General features: G+C 35.8%; 1 protein-coding gene and 1 long non-coding RNA gene across 9 annotated transcripts in view; one reads left to right on the top strand and one right to left on the bottom strand.

Moving 5' to 3' along the window:
• DGKB (diacylglycerol kinase beta) overlaps positions 1 to 8,542 on the top strand; it is a 389,837-nt gene extending 381,295 nt beyond the window's left edge. For all 8 annotated transcript variants that reach the window (XM_074536770.1, XM_026798569.2, XM_005480832.4 and 5 more), the window contains one exon: positions 8,368 to 8,542. In XM_074536770.1, the coding sequence (XP_074392871.1) occupies positions 8,368 to 8,475 (108 nt within the window). In that variant the 3' untranslated portion in view covers positions 8,476 to 8,542. The remainder of the gene's footprint in view (positions 1 to 8,367) is intronic.
• A 320-nt stretch (positions 8,543 to 8,862) lies between these two features.
• Positions 8,863 to 24,073, bottom strand: LOC113460451 (uncharacterized). Its single transcript, XR_003382304.2, has 3 exons — positions 23,756 to 24,073; positions 14,950 to 15,065; positions 8,863 to 11,599 (listed from the first exon to the last, which is right to left on the bottom strand). It is a non-coding gene; the product is annotated as an uncharacterized LOC113460451 (long non-coding RNA).
• Between the last annotated feature and the right edge of the window lie 230 nt (positions 24,074 to 24,303).

Below are 24,303 nucleotides of genomic sequence, written 5' to 3'. Positions count from 1 at the left end.
TTTAAAAATATACTTGGTGCTGTGTAAGAAAACCATGCTGTTGAATGTACTTGTTTTGTCTTTGAGGAAAAAATACATTAATTATTTGCTATACCAATGCACTTCCATGAAATTAGAAATAGAAATATTAATTTTTGTTATTTTATTCATTTTTGTGGGTTTTTTATTCTGCTGAGGAGCTTCAGTATTTAGTGCAACAGCTCCTTGCATCTTTGTATAATGTACCACACCGTTTCCTACATCCTACAAAATAAAAACCATGTATGGTCCAACCTCTTTCCTCCCCACTAATTCTAACTACAGTAGAGTTTTTTTCTTTAAGTTCTCTGCAAAGTAGCTAGGAATTCTTCCTTAGATAATAGGAAAATAATATCCACCTATGTCCTTAGACATCGATTTGGTCAGGATTTGATATCTGAGTTTGTGCTTCACAGTGATCTTTGTTTGGAAGCCAAAGCGTACTCGATCATGTAAAGACCAGGGTGATACCTGTGATGTGTATCCAAACCAGAGTCTATACGAAACGCCCAGAAAATCAAAATAATTCTTTAGTCTTAATCAGCTATGTAATCAGTCATTTGAGCCAGCAAGAGTTCAAATTTCAGAAAACTAATAAGGAGGCCAATATAAAAATCATCAGGTTTGTCTTTTTTTAGAGAAAAAACTGTCATTTTCTCCCAAAATGAAATCAAATGTATAGTAACATGTTTTTAAATGAAAAAAGAATCATCATGGCCAGATAAAGAACTCTCTATAAAGTTCCCTAGACACTTGTGATAATTTGGCTTTCCTTTCCTTTTGCCTCTTAGGAAGTTTCTTTCTCTAGTCATTATCAGAAATTGAGGCTTGTATATAAAGATGCTTACATTCCTGCATTGTGCAGACATGGGGAGACATTCCCTGGCTACCTCTTCTCTCATTAGGATGCTGAGGCAAGGCACTTGTTAGTTTACTAGCTATGTTGTTTGAAGGAAAAAAGCTGTGTTTGGATATACCATCTCACTAGTTTTAGGAGAGAAGTCTGCACCTTGTTAGGTTGCATCAGTGAGACACAGCAGCTGAGCCTCAGGTTTTTGATTCTTTTGTGTTCCAGCAAGAAAGCTATTGTTAAAAAAAAACGAATGGCAAAAAACAAAACCTGCTATCTTTCCCCCTTCAACTGTCTTTTATGAAGTTGAAATAACACACTTTTTTTGGTATCGTAGGAATTTCAGTAGTGTTAAGGACTGACCTATAAATATTATAGAGACTAAGTGAGAAAGTTCATAAAATCAACGAGTTGAATCAACTCTTGCCCAGCTTGCAAGTACTTAAACTCAAAAGTACTTTTCTGCATTGCTTCAGGTTTTGATATAAATAAGAGTATTTTCCAAATGATTTTTCAAGAAATTAAGTTCAAGCTGATCAAAATTCTCCTGCTTTTCTATTATGCCTATTCAGGAAAACAAGTTTGGCCTCAAATCCCTGTTATGTATAGGATACAGCCTGCACATGCAGGCTAGGAAGTTTACTTCCTGTTGAAGGAACCAACATGTTTCTCTTTGTGGCTTCTCCTTTCTGACTGGGAGAAAAGTTTCACACAAACAGCATGAGTTGCTGACCCTGTTCTTTCTCATGCATATGGAGGCCATGCTCCTCCAAAATGATGCTGTGAGATCTGAGAAAATACTGTGGAATGTGGTAGATAATGCAGTGGTTCTCCAGAAGCTGTGATCTGTGATTTTTCCTTTCTGTGGTCAATTTTAGGAGTAAACAAATAGTTGTGTGTTTCTTTTAAAATCTTTTATGATACATTGCTTATGCACCTATCATCCATACAGGAGAGCAGGTACACACTCATGTAGGTTTTGTGCATTCTTAAAAGTGTGAGGGGCTTGGTGTAAAAATCTGTCATCCAGAATTATTCAGTATGTTGAACACATGCAGAATGCAGTGTCTAACAAAGTCAGTCTGCTCTGGTATAAGATGAAGCATCTGAGCATCAAATTGTATTGTTTTCACTGTTTTTTTTTAATAGAAGACTCTTTGGGAGAAGGAAAGATGATAATGTTAATATTATGTTAAACATCTTGTCTGATTAGCTGAGGAAGAAATTCTATCAGAGCTCTCCCAGACAAATATAGCAACATGAAAGATATCTATGGTTTCACCAGATCTCCAAACAGGTCATTAATAGTAATGAAACTTCAAAGACTCTCAAGTTAATTCAATAAACTTCTAGCTTTAGCCATCAGGGTTTTTTTAAGAAAAGTAATCTTTCAATTTAGCTACATAAATTATTAGCAATGTTTTGAAAAAATCTATAACAATGTTCCATCCTAATTAGAAATAACTGCAATTTATGTTCTTTCATCTATTCCTGACTTGCTTGGCATGATATCTGAAAGAGTGTCAAGCTTCTAGAAACACTAGATTAAAAGTAGAAGAAAGAAATGTCTACAGAAGATGCAAGAATATTGCTTAAATAAAGAAACAAAAATAAAAACCCATAGTCAGAGCTCACCTAATGGATTGCCAAAAACACAGTTTCACAGGTATCTGAGACACAGTATTTTCAAAATTGTTTCCTGATTGTTTACTGATAGTTTGACTAAGTAATGGAATAATGTTACACAAAATTAGTATTTCAAAACACTGTCATTTGAATGTACCTTAAAAATCAGTTTTGAATGAGTGATTTCTCTCCAGTTTTTCCTTTGGTCCCTCGAGAGGTGATGAGCCGGGGCCCAGGGATCCTCCTGTCTTGTAGTTAAATGAAGAGAGAAACAAGAACGTAAACCAAACCAAGCTTTTATTAATAATCACGGTGTGCCAGAGCTAAGTGAGAAAACTAAAAGAGAGTTACAGATTTCTTTTATAGAGATTCATTGTCTCCACTACCTCACACATCACATGAAGCAGCTGCAGCTGTATTCTAGATTCTGTCTGTAAAGTATCTTTTTTCCATGTCTCTGGTTGTAGCAGTATTTTCTTATCAGGTCTTTATAATGAGAGAATTTGACCTACTGCATCTGCCACTTCAGAGCAAACAGGAGCTGGGTCCTAGCTATGGTGGTTGATTTCAATAGAATGTTAGCCAATTGTCACATAGTTAACCCAAAAATGGAAATCAGTAGAGAAGATTTTTGATGTTATACAAAAATGCTGCACTTTTTTTCCCTTTTGAGCAGCAGTGTGCATTCTGTTCCAAGGCCAGATTGATTTATTGAGTTTTTAACATTTTATTTTGCAGCTGGGCATTATTTTTTGTGATCACAGGTACACTGCACTTTAATTATTTTTGTTTATGTATGCATATTTTTTATTCTTAATTTCACAACAGTAGTTTTTGTAATTGACAAAGCAATTTACTGCATGTGTGCTTTCTGCACCCCAGACAAATACTCTAGCATGTAGTACACCTTTCTTTCCAGTTCAGATTGTTAAGAAAAGAATTAGTTGTGACTAATTGCCAATTAATTTGCAGTGGTTTTAGGGAGGAGGGGGAAAAACAATTGCACCTACTAATTAAAATTTAAAATATTCCAGAGTGTCATTTTTAGGTGTCTGTGGAATACATAATTCCCATTTTAGTTCTGCACTGGATCTGTAACAACCCTGAGCTGACAGCTCTATTAATTTAAAACCTCAGTGATACCTATTAGTACAAAACATGAAAAAAATGCCATTAATCATTTATTTTAATTTTGCAGCTCTGTCATTTTCTCAGTATGTTTAAAAATTATGATGACACCGTAACGTTTTCCAATCTACCTGTGTGAAGGGGAAACGGATCACACTACTTAGGAGAGAGACTAGAGTACATTATTAGAGCTTAATTAATGCCAAACTGATTAGATTTGATTGCACCTTGCACAATAATATTGTTTAGAAATTTATTTAAGATGTGTTGCATAACGCTTTTAAAACAACTAGTCTAGATCTGAGAGATTTTGCCCGAAATGCCACATGATGCAAGTCACAGTTTAATTTTGCTCAGCAGTGCCTACATTCTATCACTCTGATTCATATCATGATTCCCCATACACTCTTGATCACCTAAGGAAGATAAAATTATTTGGCACTCCTGTGGTATAGAGGAGTTGCATCTCTCCATTTCCTGTAAGAGGAGCAGCATTTGGGTATCTAGACTGTGAGAAAACCCACTTACCCTAAAAACAACCAACATCTAAACCTTGCTGAGAACATGTAAAAAAGTAACCATAAACTAAAAGATCCAGTTGGATAAGGCTGGGGGTTTTTTCTGGCAGTTTTTCCCCCTGTCTTTAAAATACAGTAATAAGTTATTTAACCTTAATTGAAATATTATAAGCAGAGCTTATTAGCTCTGTTTCCAGTTTCCTATTGTCAGCAAGTGCAATACTTTAGAACTTGCATTTATAGCATGATGTCTTCTGAAATATTAAATAGTAAATGTTTAGGCATTCTTTGAAGCATAAAGGTAACCAGCAAATACTGCAAAAAAAGGAACTTGAAAGTGAAACTGACTGACCTAAAAGATACTGTTATCATGCTAAAATATTTTATGCTCACTGCATTTCATTTAGTGGATATTCATGTGGCTTCAAGGCAATTTTGAACCTCTGACCTGCTCCTAAAACAAATAAAGGCCTGGTTTATGCATTATGAAGTATTTTTAGTATCAAAAATTCAGGCTTATCACAAAATTTTCTATGACATATAGGGAGATATTATCATCTCTTCTTTTGAGAATTATGATCTTTCAATTTGACCTGGTGTTTATTGCCGTGAATACAATCATTGGACATACTTTCTAATACTAGAAAGGTAATTTCTGCAAATGCAAGATTTTTCTGCTAGATAAATATTTACTATATATACCAACCCTCATGGGATAAAATCTTGGCTTCAGTTAGTGAGTAAGAGGTTTGTCATTGGCTTCAACACTTTAAGTTTAGCCTAGAACATTGTGGAGCCGGCTTACAACAAAAATCCATGGTATCCTAGCAATTCAGGTGGCTTTCCACCCCAAAATTCAGGTGGAATTCCACCCCAAAGTGGAATTCTATTATTTTCTGATTTTGTCTGTTTTTAAATATAAATTTATGCCAAGTATGTAAAATAATTTCTTGTTTGTTTGGGAATTCTTGTTTGTTTGTTGGTGTTTTTTGTTTGGGTCAGGTTTGGGGTTTTGTTGAGGTTTTTTTGTTTGGTTTTTGTTGATGTTTTTGGGGGTTTTTGTTGATGTTTGTTTGGGGAGAATTGTTGTTTTGAGGGTTTTTTTTTTTGGTTGGCTAGGATTTTTTGGGGTGGTTGTGTGTTTGTTTAGTTTTGTTTTGCTTTTCTTCCAGCAGCAGTTCAGGCACTCAATTTATGTTTAAAATGTTCATTATATTACCCTCAAGTTATTACTATTTTCAATAAATTGAGTAAGTGATCTCAAAAATTGTTTTCCAGAATTGCATAGTAATTTCTATAAGTATATATTATCAACTCCTAAAAATACATTAGGTTAGATTTTAGCTTTCTGGATTTTTGTCTGTGCAATCTCTTTTCCTCATGTGCATGTGTATATGTAATTCAGAGGTAAATCTAGGAAACATTAAAAATTTTAAAGAAGGGGTTTTTTTAAAAACTTTTATAATTGTGTTTCTACTAAAAAAGACATGAAGATGCTTTATGATTGGAAGAGAAACTGAAAGGTAAATTTTAGTCTTTAGACACTTCCCTGTACACACAGAGAGAATCTCTATAGAGCTGTAAGTAGGAATTTTTGACTTAACAAAGTCTCTGTTGCTTCTAAGTAAAGACATGTCTCTCTTTCTCTCTCTTGCTCTCTTTTTGTCCTCCCATAGAGCACTTTCAATGTTAGGTCCTATTTTGACCTACAACACTATTTCTCTGTCTGAGATTCTCAGTGCTTATTCCCATCTTGAAGTGAGCACTGTCACTTGTCACCCAAACTCACAGCTCCAGCTCTGGCAGTGCTGCCAGTATGAGAACAGAAGCAGAAGTGAGAGACCAGGGCAGAAATGCAGTGCCTGAGAGTATTGGGAAAGACAAAATTAGCCTTCTTCAGGCACAGTACTGCAATGGTTCAGAAACATACTGATCTTTTTTCATCAGCCAAAAATAAGATGTTTCAATTTATTTAATTTTGTAGAGCAGAAAAGTGAGGAATTGATGTTTATCATTGTTAACCAATGTAATGTTAATAGACGCGACCATGACTAAGTGAAAAAATATACTTTAAATTTACACTTTATTGTGGCATTTTCAGAATGTGAAATATTTTACACCATTGGAATTGTGCCTATTTATAACAGTTGAAAATGTGTCTTGGAGAGAGTCATATAGGACTCATCCCCATGCATGGTAGTGGTTAATCATGTTCAGGCATGTTAGCTGATCTCAGCTGATAGAAAGCAACACACTGAAGAGGTTGTGGTCTCTGAAACAGATGGCTCAAGCCAAGAAAGAACATTACAAACGATAAACATTTACTCAGTATGTAATTGCATTCATCCTGAGGAGCATTGAACAGCCCCAACCCGACACGCAATCTGTACAGGGTCTCAGGATTACCTCACCCCTTCCTACTAAAGCCATTTTCAGCTTTGCTCTTTTATTCACTTTAGGATGGAATTACTCTTTTACCTCAGAAAGGAAACTTAAAGGCATTCCTACTGCCACATCATGGCCAAATCTTGCAATAAGCAAGATTTTACCCTTTATGACTTGAAAAATTCACTCACACCAGCTGTAGGTTACTTCATGTCTTGATCCTCAGGATCAGGTTGATATCATCATTGCTTCTGATCCCCAAAATACATCTTATAAGCATGTGGAAGTTACAAAAATATGCAATTTTCCAGGACCAGATCATCAGCTGGTACTGACATCAATGGAATAATGCCAGCTTACCCCAAGTACAGATTTGGCTTCCGAGTGATGCCTGAAGCAGAATTTATTGTGAGAAAATATATTGGTGCCAGTCTTTGAAAGCCAGAGTTATTATCCATGTGAAAGTAATCTACGTTGCCAAGAACCCCCCATATGCTATATTCGATACTAATGAATAGTGTTGACAAAAAGAGGTCCCACGTGAAATTTGAAGTTAATGAACTAAGGTGGCATGAAAATGAGCATTTGGAGAGTAAAGTAAAGGCTCTAATAGAGTTAAACCAAGACACAGAGTCTTTTGAGATTTTTATGTTTCTGTCTTCTTACATTGTAAAGTAAATTTCCACCCCAAGAAATGTCCTGATCTATATTTTAATGATCCTCTCCACGTGACATACATTTTTTGTTTCATTTACTATTAGTGAATGACAAGTGAAGGATATTCATTTTAGCTTGAAAATGTCAGGTATGCACTTTAAGAGATATATTTTTCCAGTTTTTAATGAGGTGGTTTTCTTTTTGAAACAGATACCCATCTCTGATGTGGGTACCATGCAGGTGACAACTGATATTTAATAAGTGATGGTTCTTGTATTAGTCGTAGTTCACTAAAGAAAATGTCTCGGATTGCTTTTGAAAAACTCCTAACGTCACTAGCCCAAAGGCAAGATGTGACCTTTTTATTACATAATGAGAATCATTTATTATCTTACAATGTATCTTAAAGTCACAGACAAAATGCCACTTTGATAATTGCTTTCAATTAGCTTTGAGCATAGCATACATTCATAAAATGTCTTCTCTAATTTAGACTTGAATTAGAGAAAATTGCAGACATAATCTACTTTAAGGTTGTCTCATTTAAGGTGATTCGTAGTTCTATATCAAAGAAATCAAAACGGGTGGCTTTAGAGCAGTTTTACAAAGTGTTTTAAATAGTCTTTTCAATATTTGAGTCTTTTCTATTAACAATTAATTAACAAATTAGAATGCTAGTTCATCTTTTTGAACTTTTTCATGTGTATTAACTTTATACTTTTGTTAACCATGGCTGTTTTGAAATTAAGTACTGTCTTGTGGTAAAAGAGTACAGCTTGATTAGATGTATAAATAAAGCATATAAAGACATAGCTTATATCTTAATAATAGGCAACAGCTTGGTCTGTCAGCATGTATGTTCTTTCCAACTTTTAAATTCTTCCTCAGCAGTAAGCAATAAATCCCACACTCAAAAAGTAAGATTGTATATTGGCGTGTATTTTATTGCAAGTGTTTATTAACATTTTTTTGCAAATAATTTAAACTATTTGCAGAAAAACTATTATACATAGATTGATCTACTGCATATGGAACATTATTCATAAAAAAACCCCAGGTATTTTCCTTTCAGCTTGGATTAAACAATGCAGGTCTGGAAGTTATATATAAAGATAAATCATGCATCTCAGATAGTTGGAACTGAACTAGCTCAAGGGATAACTCTTTTTCTTCTTTCTTCCCCAGATAAAAATTACTCACAAGAACCAAGCCCCCATGTTGATGGGACCACCTCCAAAAACTGGTCTTTTCTCTTCTATCATCAAAAGAACAAGGAACCACAGCAAGGAATAAGCCTATGTAGTTTAGTTTAAAAAAAAACAAACAACAACAACAACAACAACAAAAAAACAATTAGCTTTGTTGGGCTTTGGAATATTTATGCTGGAAATCTTTTAAGAATTTTAGAATATCTTCTATTTGCAAAATCTTGGATTTTGGTTTAACTGTTCTGTAGCTGAGCTGATGTAAAACTATGCTACTAGAAAAAGATGTTGTCACAGTTTTGTAGGCATTTTGCATGATGAAAGCAGATGTTTACATACAGTGATACAGCATATTTTTTGTTGCATGCATTACCATTTACTAATCTGTGGTCTAATTCTGCCATGGAATACGGGAAGAGAATGTCATGGATAATTTGATTTTCTCTCTTTTCTGTTTCAACTTTTTCTACTACAATAACCATATGCCATAAGTTCAATAATATCTCTTCAATCAAACATCTTTAGATGAATAGTCAATCTGACCTGTTTCAGAGTAGAGTCATTGCAAGTCTCCTTAGCCATTATTGTTAGTTTATCATTTCTTTCTACCCTGAGAATATTTTTATTCAACTAAGTATTAAAATCCTGTAAGTTATTCTGATAACTCCTATGTATATGTGTAACTGTACCTGCTGAAAACATCTAACAATATGCACAGTATTAATGATCATGATTGTTCTCGTGTAAGTAGAGTAAGCTTTCGTTAAGATTAAAAGTTGATGAAAGTTTGAGCAAAAACTATGGGACTAAGATCATGCTGAGTGAAGATAATAATAATTGCAAAACTAGCCATCAGTGTTTGTTGAAAGCCTAGAATTATTTCCATGAGCAATACATCTCTGTAACATGGAAAACTTTAAATCATTCTCCACACAGACCAATAGCATAGTGCATATGCACACAAATAACCAAAGCTCATGCCTAATTAAAGTGCATTTCCCACCAAAGATTTAGTGAAGGATGCTTCAGAGAAATGGGTTAATGCATAATTAATCAAACTCACTGGAGTAGATTCACTTCTGAAAATTTACAGTTCTTTTGATTGCAGTGTCAATGTCCAGACAAATGTTTGGGTAGGGAAAAACATTAAAATAATTTAAAGTAAATACTCCCTTTTCATTGTTTCATGAGTTGATTGACATAGTAACATGTGCTAAATATTGAGACATAGATACGAACTCTAAATATTAAAAAATTAAACATATCTTTTTCTGTCAGAATAATTTATAAATTTATGCTATCCATAATTACTCATCCCCTAAGTTAATCTCTCAAGGAAATGATGACCTGTTGTCTATTACCCTTTTGTAGTTTGCTCTCTGAAATCCAGAGATTTCTTGTCATAAATTTTGGTGAGGCAGTTGCTCAGGTTTTAACTTTCTTAGCTCTCTGAGAGACTTCCTAACAGCTTAGAAATCATAATACAGGGATTTGTCTGAGGTTTGCACAGCACTGTCTAATGTTGAAGGGAAGTCGAAGAATGGCAAATTTTTTCAGTCATGCATATAAACAATCTCAAACAAAACTTTTTGTGCAGTCTTTACATTGTTCTTTGTTCAGAGTGAGCTGCTTCTCAGCTCTGCATGTCTTAAGTTCTCAGAGATTTCATAAAAAACAAGGAAAAAATAAAATTTTGCTTGAAATGCATGATTTCCCGTTTTTATCCAGACTTTAAAATGTTAATTATTTATTAAATCTATTTTTCTATTGATTCATTCATCCATTTTAAAAATAATACTTCATCATGCTGTAGTGCACGGTACTGTGCATGTATTTAAATAAAGTTACTATCATTTGTTCCTCAGTATAAGAATTCAACAGAGTCCTAATTTATATAATAGACATTAAAATAAAAGTCAGTATATAGTTGGTAAGGATTATGTCTTTGAAATATACAGTCTATGTTCTGTAAACATTAGGAGGTAAATGCCAATTAATGTTTTGTTCAGCATTAGGTAGAAAAATATGAAGGTGATTATTCGCTAAAATTAAGATCTTGTATTCACCATTCTTGGGTCCAGTGGTGTTGACATTTACAGTTACCATAGGAGTAAACTAGTATTTTTCCTGTGCATTGCAGACACACACACACAGAAGCATTTGATGCACTGAACTACAAACATGCATAAGTATAGAGCAAAGGTTATTTGCAAAAAGAAGGACTTCGCTGATATAATATTACGTAAAGTGTATATTGGTTTTATGAAATTATGGTTACAGGTGATAAATATTTTCAGATAACTTGACATAGGATTTTCTACCAATGCTCTCAACTTTTTGTGGCAAAAATGTGTTTAACAATAATATATAATGTGTTCTCTATGATTATCTCATGAACATTGTAACTCTGAAAACAAATAAAATTATACATAAGCTATTACTAAATAATGTATGCAATTTTAAATGTGTCAGTCTGTGATAGCAAGTTGGTCACAACACACTTTTTTTATATAAAGAGGGATAGAGGAGTCCATGCCATCAGAATTATACAATTATATACAATTCTGAATAGACATATAAACAGTAGATCAGATCTGCTGGTCAGTGAATATAAATTCTCGCTGTAACAAATTACAACAGAGCAGCCATTATACTGAATTAACAGTTTCCATAGCAGAGGCTGTCTTTCTATTAATCTTAGTTGTTTGGGGATTTTTTAGCATGGCCTCTAATAACTTAAAACCATTCTCGGGGTGAAAGTATTGGTGGTGAAGAGAAAAACTTAAGAGTACATGAAACATAGTAAGAAATGAAAATGGTTGGTGTAATGAAAGAGAACTGAAAAAGTGAAGATTCTTTTCTTTACTTCAGTATGCACAGAACTAATGTGAAATTATTCATTGGTGTAAGAAGTGAAACAAAGAGTATGTGCATGTATCTACATAGAGCTGAAATAGAAGCACTGTTCTTAGGTTGACTGAAGAGGGTATCTGCAAACCTACTCATACAATGAGGCATTCCTTAAGGCTTCGTTAATGACATTTGCAATGTAAGTGACAATTAAAATATATAGGTATTAAATGTGACACTAGAATTGCAGATCTTTGATCATTGTGTGTTAACTGGGCAACGTGCTGACAAAAGAACATGATGTCTCAGGGAAAAACTTCAACTTCTGATACTGTTTAGACGCTCTCTCATTTCCCGAGTTCCTGTTAAAAAGAAGTGGAAGAATTTCTTGCAGAGACAATAGAGAATTACTGTTTCCAGTACTTGTAGGTACATTTGCTCACTCTTATCTTAATCTTATCTAGGATTGCATGTACATCACAACAATGACTAGCTAATTTCCAAATTTTTTTAAGGCAAATAAAGTTACAGATTTCAGCATGTTCCAGAATATCATTGTAAAAAAGAATATAGTCAGCTATGGTGTGAAAGGCAGAAAAATACCTTTTTTATTTTTTTTTAATCTTTAGTTTATTCTTTGTTTGCCAAGATTACAGCATTTTAGTGATTATTAGTGATTTAGGGTAGTAGTGGTATTGTACAAGTTACTGCCTTTTACCCCAAATGGCTTCTGGAGCTTGTAACTTTGAGGCAGACCATAGCAAGAGCAAGACTTTCTGGGAAGCAGACACTTCCAAGAGGTGTCCCTCACCTTTCTGTAGGAGTGACTAGGGAGAATGGCTACAAAATGGAAAAAAAAAAAAACAAAACAAAACAAACAGGAAGAATTATCTCTAGACAAGGAAGTAGAAGAAGATCAGCGATAACTCTGCTATGGAATGAAAAAACAGATGCTCAAAGTGAAGCATGGTGCAGGGGCATCCACAGAAATGGTTACCTGGGAGGCCAGATGAAGGCACTCAGGGCTAATGAGCAACAATGAGCCAGATAAATGCGTTAATTACCTTTACCCAAAGAGCTCTTCCATTTATGGCTGAAGGAGCAAAGCAGTATTTCCTTGCTTTGAATGCAGAAGGACCCTGAGAAATTTGGGCTGAAGTAAACAATACTACTGGGCCCTTCAGGGGAAGGGAGAAGGACTTGCAAGCAAAGGGGAGCTGAAGGATTGTCAAAAGGAGGTAAAGGACTTTCCAGAACTTTATCTTTTTCTTTCATACCCCGAAAAAAAAAAAAAAAAGAAAATTTGCCTTTGCAAAACAGCAGTCTGTCAGGCTACTAAGTGGTTAGCCTGAAAATAAATAAATAAATTTAGAAAGCTGAGGTGGGCCAGAGGAGCACAGCTCAATGTTTTATGCAAGAGCGGTGAAGAACGTGTCAGCCTGTTGCCAGCTAATTGCTGCTTGTCTCCAGCTCCATCAGGTCTGAAAGCATTCTGTTTTCTCTCTGTCCAGAAGGAAGGAAACTTCTTGTGGTCCTGCTGAGGTGAGTAAAAGCCTTGCTGTAGCCCTGGCTGGAAAATGAATAAAACATGGGCGAGACCTGGAAGCTGTTAATGAGAAATAAAGTAATAGCTTAAAATCTGTGGCATGTGAGGCTCTGAGGTTGTGCTGTGCAGCAATGTCTGAGGTGGAAACTGTCCTCATGTCTACCAGGGTTTGCTGATGTCTGCCCAACCTGGGCTTGTGCCATGAGGAGCCTGATGGCTCCTACTCCTCGTTTTTGTTCAGACTGTGGATTTTCAGTTGGCCTTGAAATAAGGGGGTTTCACCTTTTCTGTTTTGCCTGTATGTGTATGGAGCTTTTCCATTATCAGGTTCTCTTTATTTTACAAATACCTCTGAAGAAGAGAAACTTCTCCATGACCATTGACTTCCATTATGTGAAACTGCCTGACAGCTTGAAACTATTAATAGGCAACGATACTTCTAGGCATCTAGAGTCTGAATATGGTGGTATTCAGAGGCTGCTTTCTTTCCCTTCTGATTCATGATACAAAGAGGCTCCCTGAGAAGCACCTCAGGGCTCTCTTTAAATGTGACTCATACAAAGAGTAAGTGATAATCATCGGGCTTTGTTATTTATAGTAAGGGGGTTGATGGTAAAGAAGCAGATTCATGTGAGGTACCCACTCTAATAAACATGGAAAATAATGTACTGGGTCTGAGTGAGAAGGGAAGATTTTGAAGTTTTTGGGTCAATTTTTATACTAGTGTTGATATGAAAATACTTAGCTGCTGATGGACCTCTTTGAAATAAACTTTTGGTTGGTTGTTTTTTACCTAGGGTAATATTTGCATGCTGTGAAGGAACACAGAAATTTGCATTAATAAGCTGCTTTTTTGGACAGGGAAGTGAGCACTTCTTACTCTTTTGGTGAAAACCATCTTTATGAGCCAAGCTGTGCTGGCTAATAAGAGATTGTCAATCTTCAGGGCTGTTATTCTATTTACATTAGGTATGCAAAAAACTCAAACCACATGATAACAACTATTCTATCAATTATTTGTACCTACAGAGAGAGATTGATGATAGCTCGGTCTCTTGGTGAGGTGGACATTGCAACGTGAGCATTGTCGCTGTAACTTCTGCCCAGCCATGAGATTAGCTTTTGCAAAGGATGTGGAGTAGGGTTTGTTAGTGTGATGGTTTCTTCTTCTGTTGGGTTTTTGAGTAAATATGAATGTGTTCTAAAACTCTCTTTTTATCCCAGAATTCTAAGAACTAAAACTTTGAATCAGACAGATATAAAATATGTTTATCATACACACATATGTAAGCAAGCAAATGCAGGAAGATCTATTTCATCTAAATTGAACTTTACCTCCATATGTTTCAATTCAGTCCTATTATTCAAGGAAAAAAGAACTTGTTAATGTAGGTGGCTTTAGAGATTTCAGAGAAGAAATGGATGTGTTGGGCTTTTGTTATCAGTAGTATGACCTTGTTACAACAATATATACATATAGGAGCTTTTACCTAATTGATATCAATCACTGTTTTCTTTTACTATAATCTGAATACTGATGGGGTTTTCTTGTTGTTTGTTTTGCTGTGTTGTTTGAGGGTTTTTTTCTGGAAAACTAGCTTAATCTTTCTTTTAATGTTTCAATACAAATAGATTACAAGAAGCTTTGAAAGATTTGGTCTGGCTGCCTGATTTATGAAGTCTAAACTTGGACTGAGATGCAAATTCAGGCCTTCATACTTTGTCAGTAGTGCTGGTCAAAAATTCCTTAACCTCTGTTTCATCAAAATTCATCCAATTGTGTGGAGGAGCCTACCTTCCCTAATCAATCTGCTTTTTCACTGGATTCCTATTTCAGAGCAAAATAACTTACTATTTAAATGTCAAAATATTTTGTCCTTGAATGTTTAAAGGGAATGTAGTGTTTTGTTTGATTCATTATTTCTGGCTCATTACTGTAGTGATTAGCATTGTAGTATAACTGACTTTTCACTTTAAAAAGAAAAATGTGAATAAAATGATGCTCTTTTTAATTCACTACAAATATAGTTATTATTTCCTTTAAGAAAAAGTTTTAGTAATTGTATTTGTTCAAGATCCTGCAATGAAATTTTCAACTTTTGTGCCTTTACAGTTAACAGCAGAGTAAAAGGCTGCCCATCAAATTCTAGTATTTAGTTAAAATACCTGCATTTTTGGTATTCCAGTAGGTACACATCTCCTAAGTGTTACATTCAAGGAGTTGCTTTTTCATTGTTTCTCTTTTTTTCATGTTAATTTGTCGGAACAAGTCTAGCTGGTAACTGAACAAAGAAGGGAAATTGCATTATTAAGTTATCCTAATTATTATAAAATAAGTGAATCACAGAAGAATATTTTAGAGTAGGCATTGTGAAGCAAGTTATTGACAAGACAGGTATAATGCTTGTTTTTATTCTAAGAAGACACTGTAACTTAATTGAAAATAACCATTCAATCACATTGTTAAGGCATATGTATGTCCTGTAATTCTCAAAATCCTGCAGTCTTTAATGTCTCTCAATGTTTTGGGTGAATTATCAGCTGCTACTGTGTGATGGACAATCTGAACTCTTTTTACACCAGAGTTACCCAAAACATGTACACTGTCTGAAGTTTTGCTATCTTCTTTTTGGTCACTGTCCCTTTATCACTAAGTACTGTATACCCGATGTCTAACCCAATTGATACTATGTTAAAATTCTTGCTGTGACAATCATCAGTCATATTTTTATGATCTTGGAACGCCAGGTTAGTGTGCTCCAAGATCATAAAAATAGTGTTACTGGACTTGCATGAGGTTAATGAGGCTTTAAGAAAATGTTACATTTCTTTGGCACAAGATAAGGTTCCCTTCTGATGGAAGTCCTGTCACTTTTTAAGATACAACAGCTTTCTCTGTCAAAGGCTTGAGATATTAGTCTGTGTGAAATGATTTATAGTTTTTCCTTGGCTTGCCTGCTGAATCTTAGGCAAAAAAAATCTTATGGCAGATGCCAATCGTTTCCTTTTGGTATGTATGTAGAAATATGTGTTACCAGGAGAGCTGGTGAAAGCATTCAGATATAACCAGAAAAGCTGAGCTGACAACAGAGAGCAGTGCTCTGTTCCTGGAATCAGACTCACATAGGCACAATTTGAAACGTTCAGAAAAGAGTTAAACTCCCTTTATTCGTTTCTAGGGTGACTTCTGTCTAAAAATGCAAGAGTACAAGTAGGTATTAAATGCGTCTGTAACTTGCCACTGCTAACGCTCATGTCTGCGCAATATTTCTGCTGTTTTCTTGTCTCAGATATAGCACAAATGGTAATTTTTAACTGTTTCTACTATGTGCTTCCTCCACAAAGCACAGTGCGATAGCACAGCATAAAAGCAGATTTTATTTAGTGCAATGAAAAAAGTTTTAAGGAGCCCAAGATACCTTCTGGTCCAACATCACAGGACAGTAAAGGGATTTGCAGGAAAAAAAATCACATAATGCTGATTCCACCTATTCTCAGTAGAAGTTTGCAACACAGAGGACTTCTAGCCAAATTACAATGTCATTTATTGTTTCCTCCTAGTTTGTTCACAAATGAATTTGGAGAGTTTCTATGATATGATCCTTATCAGAATATATATGCACACAATTGTCTAAGGGAGGATTGAGAATATTTTGGCAGACCTGGTTCCCCTTACACATGTACCATGCTATTTCTGCTACACCAATTTAAGACCATTTAAAGTCCTAAGGTAGAATGAGATATTAAGTCATAGTTTTGGAGATTATGATTGAAATATAGCCTTGGTTGAGACAATTAAACTGAAGTTAAGGATGTGGATATGAAGTCCCAACTCCACTGAAATTCTTGGTTTGCCATTGCAAACACAGAGCCTGTGTTTTACCCCTGCTGTCTTGTGGTAGTGCCAGGAACATCTTTCCTGCCCCAGTTAAAATGTCTGCAAGAAGTTCAAGTAAGAGATTGAGAGTTATGTGCATTCACACATCTGTAAGACCTACTGAAGGTTGCAGCTGCAAAACAAAAAAGTTTCCCCACACTGTTAGCATCGAAATGAGGTCACCAGGTCTCTTCCTTTCAGCATAGCGCTCATGTTTTCCTTTCTCACTTTTCTACGTCCTTAGCAATCATGTATTTCCATCTCCAAAAGCATTAGTTTCAACATGCTGTATTAGAATATGTTCTCATCTGCACATTTCTGTAGGTTGGTGGTTAGGCACTAGGCTGAGAAATGGAAATTTTTAATTTCTCAGGTTAAGGAACAAATCAGACTCCGGTTTTCTAGCAAGCGCTATAAGCAGTGTTATAAGAGAGTCCTGCTCAGTTAAGGACCTATCTTAAACTCCATCCTCTGAATCTCAAAGGCATGAGAATTTTAAAGCTCCAACTAGGTGGAGTTCACACATCACTATTTTATTTTGCATCTGCCAATTCACATGTAAATTTTGTGGATTCTTTGTGTAACTGTGCCTCTTCTCACTATTCAGAGCCTTAAAAATCTATCCTTAATGTTTGAATCACCCTGCTGGGGTAATGTAATACCGAACTTGAGTAGGAATGAATAAATAGTTGCTTTGAACCCAGCTTTTAGGACTTCAACAGAATATTGACTTGGTAACAAATTCTGTGCTGTTGCCTTAAGAGGGGCTGACACAGCGCTGCAAAAACCAGGTCTATGTGCAGCATAACACAGCCCACTCCTAATTATTTCTGCCTAAAGTAGCTGCTGCTGTTTGGTTTCTTGTATTTCATGCTTAAAACAGCAGTGACGCAGTAGTGAGTCAGGCCTTTGCCAGAGCTTAAATAGCCAGGGCTAGGTGCTATATAAAAACATTTACATTTTTTTTCTGAAAGCTGGTATGTGTGTAAACCCTGACTAGGATATTATAGGTCTAAGGTATGCAAGTGGTGTATAAAGAGCACATCTTCAGCCTCCTACGTTTACATACTGCTTTTTGTTTGCAGTATCAGCTAATGTCTGTGTTCTCTGACTTTTGTTTTGCAATTTTTTTGGCACCCACTGCACACCTTGAAGCTTGCTCTGTCTTATGTATAAAGCCAATCTCATAGCTCATTTTTTCAGTGTTATTAAAATGTTAATCAACAGTCAGTATAAAGCAGCATATTAAAACATCAAATAGAAACATTTTGTGGCACTTTTTATTCATAACTAAAAAAACTGAATTTTCTAAAAACTGCAAGTCTTATTACCTAAGAAATTGTTGCATGTAGAACTATAAAAATATTTTTAGTTAACTCATTGCTCCAATCTAGTGGTAAAGAAAGGCCGAGAATCTTATCTGAAGCAATAATTTAATTGTCATGTGACAGTATTGAACATAGAGAAGGTACAAGGTTCTTGTCCTTATTTATTTGATTTCCATTTTTTCTCATTCAGATATTGCCATGCTTTAAGCTGGACTGCTACTTAGCGGTTCTTTGCCTTCTGGCTCATCACTGTTCTGTCTTAATCTTCAGTCATAAAATAATAACTGATTGTCTTAATTCTCCTCAATCTTTGAAGTTTTTGTTTGTTTTCCCATCACTTTGTTTTTCATCTGCTAGTTCCTTTGCTTTGTTCATACACTTCTAATTAGAAGTACTTGTTATTTTGATCTGAGTCACAGCCCTTGTAAATTTTCTTTGCTATTCAGATCCATTCAGAGTTCACCTCTAAAGGATTCCTGGTCTGTCAGTTCACAATCTTATCTTCTGTCAGGAACCATTCTCAGAATGTTTTCTTCCCTGACACCCTGCCCCCACTTCCCTTCCTTTCTGGTTTAATTGTTATTTATTTGTCTTTACTTATGAGGCCTTTAGTGGCTTACATTTACCTTGAGAAAAAGTATTTTTATGTCTATGCCTAAAAACTTTTAATGCTGAGATGTCTCATTCATAAAATCCCTTTGATAGAAAGGCAAATGCTTATTCATATGATCTACATCTGGTCAAACCCCAGCAATATTCTTCAGGCAGTAGTTGTAGATTTTAAAGCAAACATTTTGGCAATTTTAGCGTATTTAATACACAATCAAAATTCCTATGGAAATGTCTACAAACCTACTCCATTACCTTCCTTCAAATCCTTTCTTCAACTATGTACAAAAAGACCACGTTGTAACTATTACCACAGAAATCAAAACCTGTTGTCTTTCATATTCTTACATATCTATCTGTACTTAACAGCTTTTAAATTGCAAGTTTGCTTTTAGGGATGGGGGAAGGGAACTCCATGTTCTGTGGTGTGAGAGCATCTCGCACAATAGGAGTTCTGCTCCGCTACTACATCATTTAAATGCTAGGCCAACAGAGATATATCTATGTAATTTCATGTTGGCAGATGGATTTATAGCTCACTGATGATTACATTGCATGTCCCATCTGTACATGATCTGCAGGAAACATGAACCCAGCTAGAACATTTACTCTGTTTTAGCTCACTGTTCTGAAACTTTTGTCATTCATTCTCTCTTCTGTTGGTCAAAACCAACAATCCCCATATAACTGGGCGATATGGAGATTTCACTTCTTCCCACTGCATTCTCCTCACAAATAGAAGAAACTGTAAAATCTTTCTCATAAGTGCCCTGTTATTGAGCTTCTTTAAAATCCCAAATGCCGTCTGCCTAAAGAAAGAAAAAAAAAGTTGTGATGGACACATGTAATCCCAGATCCAGCAACATTGGAGATTTTTTAGGAAGATGCTGAATAGACCAAGGTTGCATGCTTCCTTTCTCTCCTGCCTATCCCAGGGAAGCTGGCCTCGTGAAATTTTTTAACATTTGATTGATTTGCCAGCAATCTCATCCAGGATCTGAAAGAAAGATGCAAAAAAACATAGTCTGGATTTTGACTTGCATTTTTGGGTAAAATACCCTAACTGTGATATGGGCATGCAAGGTTAGAGCTTGAAGGCTAAGCCTCACTACCTGAGGTCTCAAAGAGGGACTCCTGGCCTAAAGTGCCTCCCTAGGCAGGTGGCACTGTAGTGAGGAAATGGATCACATACTCCTCTCTCAATGGGCTTTCTTTACTTTATCTGCTATCTGTCTTCTGTGACTTGTTTCATTTCCATTCCTCCAGTGAGAAGCTGCATTGCTAAAGCTCATTCCATAGCTTCAGTGGGGGAAGTTGCAAGAATAAAGAAGCATATGTATTAAAAATGAAGAAAAATAACAAAATGCAGAGTTTGTCATAACTTCCAGTAAGTTGCTTCAGTTTTGTTGCCCCCACCTGTTATTTCTCCTTGGTGGGGAAAGATGTTTTCAGGGATAAAAGAGAGAAAGTAAGATTACTCAGAGTCAGGGGAAATTAATGTGTTATTTGCCACAGAGGTGAAGTTCAGTGCATTGTATAGAAGGTAGCTTTAATTAAAACCTCTGTTTCAGAAATAAAATAAGTAGGTTGAAGTCCAGATGAAAGAAAGGAGGGAATAAAGGTTGCATTGCCTTTCATTTTTCTGTTTTAGAGGCTGCCTGTGAGCTGCGGGCACTCCCTGTGCCAGGCTCTGTCACAGGTCTGGGCAGGTGAGGAGCACACGCTGGTGCAGCCTCCTGGATCAGCTGCCTTTTCAGTAGCCTGGGTTTCTGCAGCCTTCCCACTCTCCTTTATGAAGCAAGCACTCTCTTAAATCCACTTAATACTGGTGACCCCATCCCCTCTCTCGTGTGGCCTGACACCTTCTAATAAAATTTAGGGAAAGCATTTAAGAGTAGTTAAAAGGTTACTCCTGATATTTTGTGCCTTCTTGGACAAATCTTTTCAGAGTGTTTTCATCACTGTCTCTAGCTGCACGCCTTGCTTCTGTGTTTTCCTGTACAGCTAATTCTTCTCCTAAATCTTCAGACCTTCTTAACATAGGAACTGAAATGTCAAAGAATTTAGTGTGTAGTATTTCTCTACAATATTTTTTTTGTCAGGGAAATGGATGTGTTTTTCATTCCGTCCATTTGCTGACCAGATAGTATGAACAGAGAAAGCTAAGTACTGAAAGGATTAAATGTTTTACTTCTCCCAAGATTCCCTAGATATGTTTATTTTATTTGTTGTCGTCTGTTCCCTGAATGAAAGTATAGGGGAAATATCTCTATTGCTGCCTTGTGTATTTCCTTTGCAGAAATGGCAACATTTGGACTGGAATGTCATTCATTGTAATGCAATTTCACAACATTCATCTAAATTGTTCTGGATTTTACATGAGATTGGAACCCAGCCTGGGAGGTTGGTTGAAGTAGGATCAGGATAAGGAATTGTTCTCAAAAGTATTTAAGGCTGCCTCATCTGGTTTGACTCTACAGCCATCAATGTGTTTTACAGATGTGGGAAGAAATTCCAGGTTCTGCTGGCTGTACTGACAGTGGTGTTCTTACTGCCTTGAGTGGTCCTTCCTTGCAGCAGCAGTATGAATTGCAAAGGCTGGCTCCCATCCCCAGGACAAGCTACCGGTTTTGGAAGAAATCTTTAATTCAACAAACCTCTCTTTAACAGGCAAAACTTTCTTAATACCATAGAGAATTATTTATCAGTTATGTCAGAAGTGCTTTAGTAAAGAGAGCAAAGTGATGTTAAATGTGTGACTTCCATTTTTAAAATAAATAACTAGCTCTTACAAAAAGGTTTTCATTTTCTATGTTAGACAAGAAAAAAGCCAAATGAAACTTAATTTTTTTTAAATTGCATTAGAAATATAAAATTGTTTGCTTTTTACTCTAGAAAATGAACTTTTGAGAGACTCCCAAATTGTCATTGAGAACTTTTTTGCTCTTATTCAGTTCATGTTGGGTGATGTTGTGGTCTCACCATTACTATATTTGAAGTTTTCTATTTATTCCAAAGGGAGACTTCTTGTCAGGGGTGCAAGCTTATTTAAGATTTGGTTGAGGAAGAGATTCAAGAGCTTGACTGAAGGTTTTGAAAACTGACTTACAGTTTGCAGAAAGGGTATCATCAAGACAACTCTTTTCAATGAACAGAACAAAAACTATAGCCTGCAAAACCCACAAGTCAAGACAGGTTTTGTCAATTGAACACCTACCTCACCACAGGCAGCTATGACTCGGGACCTAACTTGAGATGTGTGACTTTGCTTGTTCTTTCACTCCCTGAGAGCATTTGTTCACTTACTGCCATGCAGATAATGCATTGCATTTCACAGCACAGCAAGTTTAATCAGGACATGTCACCATTAATTTGTACTGATATGCACTGATGGACAGGGTTTTCCAGGAGCATGACTAGCTGTTTATCAAACCATCATCAGTTCTGGAGAAGAAATGGTGCAATCCCCCTGTTGTTTTACAGCATCTGCTTTATCATCTGCTCACAGGAGCACCTTTTTTTCCTCTCCTTCTCTGGGTTTCCCTTTGTAGCTGTCACTTGTAGACAGCTTCATTTATTTCTGCTGCTTTCTAATTCCTTTAGGAGAGATGTCTAAAAGATGTGCTTGATTTATTGAAACATGTTGTGTAACTGAAATGGTTAATGATGGCAAGACAAGACTAAATACCACAATCTGCATTTGATTTCTGAGGCTTTCCTGTTATTTACAAAGTGTCTCTTTGAGTACCATAAATAATTTACAGTTCAAAGTGAATAATTCTAAGTGCTAAAAAGCCAAATTCACATTTATTTCATTTGCTAATGTTTTCACAATATAACACAAAGCATAAAACCCCCTCTCACTGCTCTATAGTTTAACAAAAGAGATGTTAGATTAGCACAGAGACTCCAAAGGACTCTTATAACAGTAGGTTAAGGAGAGGTATCAGTTCCTCAGTCTTGTAGTCCCTGCTATGGTAAAATTCTAACTCCAGATGCAGAGAATTTTACCTGACAAAAGACACCAGGGTTAAGCTTTTAGCATGCAAAACTTATCTCACAAGTGCTGTTGTTTTATTGCTTTAAAGAATTTAACAGTGGGAATGACTCTGAAAGCTAATCCTAGAGAATGACTTAATTTTATTTGGACATACTGTGATTTGTCTGTAATAGGTAGAAGTAGTGCACGTGACTTACAAAATTAAATCATAATCACATATACTAAAAGAAAAAAAAATTCACAGAAATCAAAATGCTTGTCACTGATATGCAGTTGTGCACATAAATTTTAAACAATTCTTTCTGTTTTGTTACTGTCATCCAGTCTAAGCCAAGTTAAAAGAATTTGTCGAAGCATTGACTAGTTGAACACTTCCAGTATTTTATTCAAAATATATAAATCTTTATTTTATAATGCTTAGTTCTTTTTGAAGCTAAACATCCCAAATACTACTTACAAGACAAAAAAAAATAAGGAAAAGAAAAAAGCAGCCATTAATGCTGGGGCAAAAAAGCGAAAACTTAAAGAGAACAAAAAAGCTTACTCTTTCAAAAATTGAACTTGATATCTGTATAATGATTATCACATCGTAAGATAACTGACCTCATTAAAAGATTTGCTGAAGGAGATCGGATCCTATCCCTCATTTTCTGGAGAAAGATAAATATAAGTTCTGTCTGACATTTGCAGACCAAACAAATCACTCTAAGGGACATCTCCTTTAAGGTGAAATAAGAAAGAAGCTGTATCTGAAAACTGTATCCAATATTTGAAATATCATATAATTTTGTTATTATAGTATCCAATATTGACCAAAAAATTCAAGTATCTGCAGAATTCTTGTAAAGAAAGGGAAGATGTTAAGCATCTGACTGTATTCAGTTTATTACAACAAAATAGTCTTATTACTGCTAGCACTTATGAAAAACTTGGCCCATCAGACATATTTATTATTTGTCGTTATTTATGCACCAGCTTTTCCTTCTGAATGATCAATGTTTCCTTTGCCCACCAAAGCTGATATAAAGGATTGCTCCACTCACATTTAAAATTAGTCTCCAATGTTTAACATTACCTAAAGACTTCTCACAGCAGTGTAAAAAGTGAAGAGAAAATCAACCAATGCCCAGAAGGAATTTTAGGGAAATAGATACTAACTCATCAGATCGACGTTTCGGCGCTGGGGACAGGCTCATGGTTGAGGTAAATAGGAGCAGTTGTCTCGGAGTCAGTGGAGTTGATTTATTACCAGCTGAAAGACCAGGCTAGACCAACAATGTCCCAGCCCAGTGAAAGGACATGTGCTATTCCTGGTGAATACCAATGGGGTGGGCTTTTCAACGGGCCTGAGTGGGTGTTTTGTACATCTATGTCATTTGGCAAGAGGTTCGTTTCTGAGGCCTGAAACGATTTGCAAATTTGGAGGAAGAATTCAACCAGACGAAGGGAGGGGGAAAGAAAAAAGAAAAAGAGGCCAAGGTTTTTGGTAAATGAAACTGTATGGACAGGGTGTCTGTGCTACCCTTCTAACCAGTAAGATGGAGCTAAGGGCACTTCCACTGCAGATGCCAGCCTAAAAATATGTCTGCATTAAGGGATTCTTGCCCTCACTCTCCAGTTTTTCAGAGTTCTCTCTACTTTGGTGCCTGGTATACTTTGAACATACTTTGGAGCAAGCCCAGGGTGTTTTTTGGGGAAGGAATGAG

This window comes from Zonotrichia albicollis, chromosome 1 (genome assembly GCF_047830755.1).
Source record: "Zonotrichia albicollis isolate bZonAlb1 chromosome 1, bZonAlb1.hap1, whole genome shotgun sequence".
In the NCBI taxonomy this organism is placed as follows: Eukaryota; Metazoa; Chordata; class Aves; order Passeriformes; family Passerellidae; genus Zonotrichia; species Zonotrichia albicollis.
This window is presented reverse-complemented; position numbering and strand designations above follow the sequence as displayed.